Raw genomic sequence first — 8036 nt, forward strand, 5'->3', positions numbered from 1 at the left:
TAGATAAATAAGTGATAGCCCACCTTACTACATTGATACTAGGGATGGACGTGACTAGTCAACTATCTGATAAGCAAAAGCTTATCGGATAGTCGACTAGTCGCTCAACTAGTCGCTTCCCCTTCTGCTGCCTCTATCAGAGGCAGTGGGGAGGGGAGGGGGGAGAGGAGCCAGTGCTGGGGGGAAACGGCTTAAAAGCTGGTTCTCCCCAGCACTGTTTCTGTGGAGGAGAGTGGGGACCAGGTGCAAGCCAGGAATCAGCTGTCCTGGAGTGCCCAGAGTCCCTGTCAGCTCTTAATACATTTAAAAGGCTAAAGCGCAACAGGAAGGACCCAGTGCAATTTGGGAATCAGCTGTCCTGGCTCATGCTGAGTCCCTCCTCCTGCAAGTTACCCCTTTAAATGTATTAAGGCTAACCTCACTGCGACTCCCCTGCTTATTGACTAATTGACGGAAAATCCATCAACTAGTGAATTACTTGATTAAATTAAATTTAACATCCCTAGTTGATACATACTGGGAATGCACCTGTTACTTCCTTTGACATAGTGCAACAGCACTGAGATTTAGTGAAAGTCTCCCACCACTGCTGCAGAAATGATACAGCACTGTCAATACCAGAAGCAGAAGTTTTCACAGAGGCTGGCAGCATCATAACCACCATGTCACAAATCTGTCACATTTATGGGCATCACCAGTGGGCTGCACTATTTTACCAACAGAGAAGATTTTCAGAATCATTCGTGCAGGCACGGCCTAGAAGCTACAACTGAAAATGTTAGTGCGTGAGAATCCATTTTCAGACACATTGCTCAGTCATTTTACATGGAACCCAATGCACCCTTCAGAGTTGTGCTTGAGCAAGAGTCAAAGGATCATTTTTTTCCATAGTATGAGTTGGCCTCATCTTAAAAGCAAGTCCCATAATCCATGCCTACTTTGTTTTTTACATTCATCCAGAGTACATCCCTTTTGTGATTTCATAACAGCCAAGCAGTAAATAAATGTTATAGATGGAAAATGCATTTTCAGCCATTTTTACAGAATTTAGCAGTCAAAAGCCAGCACTGTGCAACAAGGCAGCTTTTCACAATCCATTAGCAACTATTTTACAGACCAGTTTGAGATCTGACTCATATGGTCATAAAGGAAGCTCTGAATGCCACATAAAACCTGCATTCTTAGTTCACAATAGCTTCAAGACCACATACCAATTCTTTAGAGCTCAATTTTGTTCCAAGAATTACTGTATTGTGCATTCCAGGAACACAAATTAGATAGAAAAGTTTGGGATTTTTAGAAGCCACCAAGAGATAATGAGGAATGAACAAACGAACAAACAAATGCACGCACACACGCACACACACCCACCCCATTATCTTCCAATGGGATTTGTGTTTTCATGCCACACAATTTCTGTGTTCTAGAGTTTAAGAACAGGATTTTAAAAATGTGCTTAAGTCACTCTAGGCATAATTAAAAATCCCATTCATGGATTCTAGAACATAGCTATGGTGCAGCCAGAGAAACACAGGAGAGCCCAACGCTACTAATCCCCAGTATCCCAAAACTAACAGAAGATTTGCTTTGCCTATACTCAAGCTACTCGCAAGTTACTCGCAGTTTACAGTCTCATTTATCAGTGTCTGAACATTGGTAATAATGCATATTCTCTGCGCATGGCTACGGTAGTATCACCACTATACACCACCAATTCCTTAAACGGAACATTAAAGGACTTGAACTTGAAACACAAGCTCAACAAACTCTACATCCCACCACCAGAGAAAGCCATCAATGCTTAGGCTAATATAAACTCAGACAAATGCACATCAAGTAACAAATACAAGTTAAACAATTAAATTATGATCCTTATAATAAAACATGTCATCCAACACGTCTACCTCCCTTGAATGAGGTGTTATGAAGGTTCAAGTGGGAAATATAAAAATAAAGAACCTAAGAGCTCCAGTGGAAGATAAATCAGTTGCTAGCCACCAAGTATTTCTCAACTATCCCGAATTGCTTAGTAGACTTAAATACCAAATATATCTTCCTAAATTTCACAAATGTCAATGATTAAGAAAGCACTATTTCTTCCAGGACTTTTAGGGCCACATTTGCGCTCGCTGGTAAGAGATATAGCAGACTGGTCAACACCACGGGATAGAGGTCCCCAACTATTCTTATTTCTACCACTATAGATACTTCATGTTTGTACGACTGCTACTATATGCTCCCTGCCTTAGAAGGGCAATGCGCTGTCATTCAAGTTGGCCCACTAAGCACTACAGAGCTTGATCCAATCCAAACACATTGCATTTCCAATACTGAACTTTTGCATCAATTAACTTCTGCTACATGCAATACACACCTGTACACAGTGCCTGCAAATATACACTGGCACAGTGCTTTTTTTGGTAAGAAAAAGGGTGCTAGTACTCCGGGGGGGAGGAGAGGGAGTTGAGCAAAAAACCCAAAAGAACCGGCGGCTCCTTTAAGAGCCGTGTCCCCTGAGCAGGCTTCCATCAGAAGGCCCAGCCACCCCAGGAAAAGAAGCACCAGTACACCGGAGGGGAATGCAATTCATTTAAGTTATGCAGGGGCGTGCCATCACAAAAAAAGCTGGTAGAGTTGACCAGTGAGGTTCAAAGTTCCTACAATGGAGGGTCAGGCATTCTTCCCAAGAGAATACGTCCAGATGATATAAGAATGGCCATATCAAGTCAGACCAAAGGTCCAATCTACTCCAGTGCCCTGTCTTCCAACAGCAGCCAATGACAGGTGCCCCAGAGGGAGTGAACAGATAATCATCAAGTGATTCATCCCTTATTGCCCAGTCTCAATTGCCGGCAAACAGAGGCTCTGAATACCATCCCTGCCCATCATGGCTAATAGCCACTGATCACATTTCCTCCATGAAAATATTAGGGGTTTTTTAACCCTGTATACTCTTGGCCTTCACAACATCCTCTGGCAAAGAGTTCCACAGTTTGACTGCGTTGTGTGAAGTAATACTTCCTGCTGCCTATCAATTTCATTTTGTGACCCTCTGGTTCTCGTGTTAAGAGAAGGAACACTTCCTTATTTACTTTCTCCACACCCATAATGATTTTAAGCCTTTATTACTGATATATAAAGGGGTAACTGGTTAACTAGTTATGCTGGTAAGCATGCCGGTAAGGGCGCCCGGGAACAGGGGGCCTGCTCCAGCCGGGTCCACTATGCCATGCTCCAGAAACCCTGCACCCACAGTGCAGCAGGCCAGTTAAACATATAGGCTATGTCTACACTGCAGGCTTTTTGAGCAAGAACAGTTGTTCTTGAGCAAAAAAACTTGCAGAGCATCTACGCTGCATGCGCGTTCTTGTGCATGTAAATTTACAGCAAAGCGTCGGAAAACAAGGCTTCTTGCACAAGAGTTATTCCTCTCCCCATGAGGAATAAGCCCTTTTGTGCAAGACTTCTTCCACAAGGCAGCAGTGTAGACAGGTAACAGGGGTTTCTTGAGCAAGAAAGCCCTATGGCTAAAATGGCCATCACAGCTTTCTTGCGCAAGAGACTGTCCATACTGCCATGGACGCTCTTGCACAAAAACACATCTCTTCCACAAAAGCACATGGCAATGTGGACGCACTCTTGTCGAAGACCTTTTGCACAAGAACTCTTGTGCAAAATGGTTCTTACGCAGAAAGCCTGCAGTGTAGATGTAGCCATAGTGTAACCAGTTAACATTTTAAATGGGATCTTACATTCCTACTTTATCCTATTCTCCCACAGTCATCTCTTTTCCAAGATGGTAAGTCCCAGTTTTCTTAATCTCTTCTCATATGGCAGCCATTTCTTACACATTCATTTCTGTTGCCCTTTTCTAATTCCAATGGGACAACACCTGCACACAGCACACAAGATGTGGGAGTACCAGAAATGAAGATACAGACAATGAAACTTTGTGATATCTACCCCTTTTCTTAAGGAATCCCAACACTGCCAGCAAAGGAAGCAAGTGATGTATGCATCCATCACTAGATGAAAACAACAGGACGAAGCTGAGAAAGATGGGTACTTCAGCCAACAGGGGACTGAAATCTCTAGAAATTCACTGGGGAAGGGGAAAGCAGGGGAATCTATTGAGAAGCAACCTGTTTAATGAAAAAGGGTTTTGAGACCAAAATCTGGTCAAGAGCACTGGGAGATGGGGAAGGTAGATCTCAGAAAACACCCCTTAACAATGGAAATAAAAGCCATTTTGAAAGAAGAATTGCACACTCAAATACAGGCTGAGTTACTCGTTGGGAATTCCACAGCAAAAAGTTAAAGACCGTAAATTCTGCATATCTAAACCGCAGAATAAAAATCACATCAGTTTCAATTATTATGGCAGTTTATTTCACAATACTGGTCAGCAAATGTTATCTTTAATGATAGAGACAAGAAAAAGACTGCGGAAATATAGCCCCATCATGCCCAGACTGACAGGTTGAGCAGGTTCTGGATTTTGTGATTTGCACCAAAGGAACATTTAGGTAAAAAAAAAAAAAATCACAAATTCATCAGGAAAAAATAAAATTCCATAGGGGAATACTAATTCTGTGCAAGTTCTGCATTGCATAGAAATCTACCAGGAGTAACTGGGAGTTGATAGGACCCCCAGGGTCCCCACAGAATTCACCTGGCCTTACCAGTCACTAATGGAATAGATGTTGGGGGGGATGAGAAGGGAATTCAGGTTCCCAAGAGCTAGAAAGATTCCCCAAGGTGCTTCACACATACCGGAGATGAGCCTGACATGAGGATGCAAGTGAAGAAGTGTGAAATCAACCCCTGGGAGGGGAGTGGTCAGAGTCCCTCTGGAACCACCCTCCAATGACGGGGGGGATGAGGGGGGTGGGGGACGGGGGGAATGAGGGGGGGCCCGGGGGGGGGTCCCGCTCACCGATGGTGCTGATGAAGGTGGTGTTGAACGCATCGTCGGAGAAGCGGAAGAGCACGCAGGGGAGGGTGGGGGAGGGGGGGCTGAGGGGGTGGGGGAGGGGCTGAGGGGGGTCCCGCTCACCGATGGTGGAGATGAAGGTGGTGTTGAACGCATCGTCGGAGAAGCGGAAGAGCACGCAGGGGAGGGTGGGGGAGGGGCGGCTGAGGGGGTGGGGGAGGGGCTGAGGGGGTGGGGGAGGGGCGGCTGAGGGGGTGGGGGAGGGGCTGAGGGGGGGTCCCGCTCACCGATGGTGCTGATGAAGGTGGTGTTGAACGCATCGTCGGAGAAGCGGAAGAGCACGCAGGGGAGGGTGGGGGAGGGGGGGATGAGGGGGTGGGGGAGGGGGGGATGAGGGGCTGAGGGGGAGGGGCGGATGAGGGGGTGGGGGAGGGGCGGCTGAGGGGGATGAGGGTGGGGGAGGGGGGGATGAGGGGGGTGGGGGAGGGGCGGCTGAGGGGGGGCCCGGGGGGGTCTCTCACCGATGGTGCTGATGAAGGTGGTGTTGAACGCATCGTCGGAGAAGCGGAAGAGCACGCAGGGGAGGGTGGGGGAGGGGGGATGAGGGGGTGGGGGAGGGGCGGCTGAGGGGCTGAGGGGGTGGGGGAGGGGCGGTTGAGGGGGTGGGGGAGGGGCGGCTGAGGGGCTGAGGGGGGTGGGGGAGGGGCGGCTGAGGGGGGCCGGGGGGGGTCTCTCACCGATGGTGCTGATGAAGGTGGTGTTGAACGCATCGTCGGAGAAGCGGAAGAGCACGCAGGGGAGGGTGGGGGAGGGGGGGATGAGGGGGGTGGGGGAGGGGGGGATGAGGGTCGGATGAGGGGGTGGGGGAGGGGCGGCTGAGGGGCTGAGGGGGTGGGGGAGGGGCGGCTGAGGGGGGTGGGGGAGGGGCTGAGGGGGCCCGGGGGGGTCCCGCTCACCGATGGTGGAGATGAAGGTGGTGTTGAACGCATCGTCGGAGAAGCGGAAGAGCACGCAGGGGAGGGTGGGGGAGGGGGGGATGAGGGGGTGGGGGAGGGGCGGATGAGGAGGGTGGGGGAGGGGCGGCTGAGGGGGGTGGGGGAGGGGCCGGGGGGGTCCCGCTCACCGATGGTGGAGATGAAGGTGGTGTTGAACGCATCGTCGGAGAAGCGGAAGAGCACGCAGGTCTTGCCCACGCCCGAGTCGCCGATGAGCAGCAGCTTGAAGAGCAGGTCGTAGGTTTTCTTCGCCATGGGGCGCGGCGGGGGAGGGGCGGCACAAGATGGCGGCCCGGCCCGGCCGGCGCCTGTCGCTGTGGGTGTGGGGGCCGCGCACGCGCCGCTGCTCACGGGGGCCCGGCGGCGGCCGGCCTCATGCCCGGGGGGCGCTCGGCGGGGCGGCTGCGGCGGGCGCGGCGCGGTGCGGTGCGGTTCGGCTGCGCGCGCCGCCCGTTACACGCACAGGCCGCGAGGGGGGCAGGGCGACGCGCGCGCCGCGGGGTCGACGCAGGGGCGGGGCGCTCGTGCTCGCCGGGGCCGAGGCAGCGAGCGGCGCGCGCGGTGACGTCAGTGTCCTCTTTGTCGGGGGCCGTGCGCGTTCGCGGGCCTGGGGCGAGGCTCCCTCGTCTCCGCACCTCGCCGCACAGCGCGAGGAAGTCCCGCCCCCCGACTCCGATTGGCTTCGCCAGCGCAGACGTGGGGACTGATTGGCGCGGAGAGGGAGGGCGGGGCCGGGGAAAGGATGATGTCAGCGAGACACAGCCGGGGGGCGGGGCTGTGTGTGACTGACAGGGGTCGGGGGGCGGGGCTGTGTGAGTCTGACGGGGGGCGGGGCTGTGTGTGACTGACGGCGGCCGGGTGCGGGGCGGGGCTGTGTGCGACTGACGGGGGCCGGGGGCGGGGCTGTGTGTGACTGACGGGGGCCGGGGGCGGGGCTGTGTGTGACTGACGGGGGCCGGGGGCGGGGCTGTGTGTGACTGGCGGGGGCGGGGCGGGGCTGTGTGTGACTGACGGGGGCCGGGGGCGGGGCTGTGTGGCACTGACGGGGGGCGGGGGCGGGGCTGTGTGTGACTGACGGGGGCGGGGGCGAGGCTGTGTGTGAATGACAGGGGCGGGGCTGTGTGCGACTGACGGGAGGCGGGGGCGAGGCTGTGTGTGACTGACGGGGGGCGGGGCTGTGTGTGACTGACGGGGGGCGGGGGCGAGGCTGTGTGTGACTGACGGGGGCGGGGGCGAGGCTGTGTGTGACTGACGGGGGGCGGGGCTGTGTGTGACTGACGGGGGCCGGGGGCGGGGCTGTGTGTGACTGACGGGGGGCGGGGCTGTGTGTGACTGACGGGGGGCGGGGGCGGGGCGGGGCTGTGTGTGACTGACGGGAGGCGGGGGCGAGGCTGTGTGTGACTGACGGGGGGCGGGGCTGTGTGTGACTGACGGGGGGCGGGGGCGAGGCCGTGTGTGACTGACGGGGGCGGGGGCGAGGCTGTGTGTGACTGACGGGGGGCGGGGCTGTGTGTGACTGACGGGGGCCGGGGGCGGGGCTGTATGTGACTGACGGGGGGCGGGGGCGAGGCTGTGTGTGACTGACGGGGGCGGGGCTGTGTGTGACTGACGGGGGGCGGGGTTGAGGGAAGCCTGTCGTGGGGGAAGGGCCAGAAGGCGTCTGACCAGTCCCTGCCCCCCACGCCAGCTGTGTGTGGGGGGGGGGGCGTGCGGGGGTCAGAGCCCCCGGAGCGCCCCACGGCAGGTGCCCCGCGCAGGCAGGAGGCGGCGGCCCCGGCCCGGGTCTGGCCTCGCTGCCCCCCGAAGGGCCAGAGCGGGGGAGGGGCTTCTCCCGGATCCCGGGAACAGCAGCCTCCTGGGGTCAGCGGGGCGGAGATTTATGGTGCCAGCAAGCAGCAAGCTTCCTACGCCACAGCCCGCTAACCTTAAAGAGGTGTCGGCCAGGAGTCTGGACAAGACACGCTATGGAAAGCGTGTGAAACACCCCAGTGCAAAGATGCCATCGGCTCCAAGGTTGTAAGTTAAAAGCACCCATGGGGGCAGTCCTACCGGAGAAACAGACATCCCATCAAAACCAAGGATGTCATCAGTAGTTTCCAGACTGCAAC

At 54.9% G+C, this 8036-nt stretch overlaps 1 protein-coding gene across 1 annotated transcript in view; it reads right to left on the reverse strand.

Moving 5' to 3' along the window:
• Positions 1-6531, reverse strand: part of RAB10 (RAB10, member RAS oncogene family) — a 61209-nt gene extending 54678 nt beyond the window's left edge. The window contains exon 1 of the mRNA XM_075923195.1: positions 6057-6531. Within this exon, the coding sequence (XP_075779310.1) occupies positions 6057-6183 (127 nt within the window). The 5' untranslated portion in view covers positions 6184-6531. The remainder of the gene's footprint in view (positions 1-6056) is intronic.
• Between the last annotated feature and the right edge of the window lie 1505 nt (positions 6532-8036).

This window comes from Pelodiscus sinensis, chromosome 3 (genome assembly GCF_049634645.1).
Source record: "Pelodiscus sinensis isolate JC-2024 chromosome 3, ASM4963464v1, whole genome shotgun sequence".
In the NCBI taxonomy this organism is placed as follows: Eukaryota; Metazoa; Chordata; order Testudines; family Trionychidae; genus Pelodiscus; species Pelodiscus sinensis.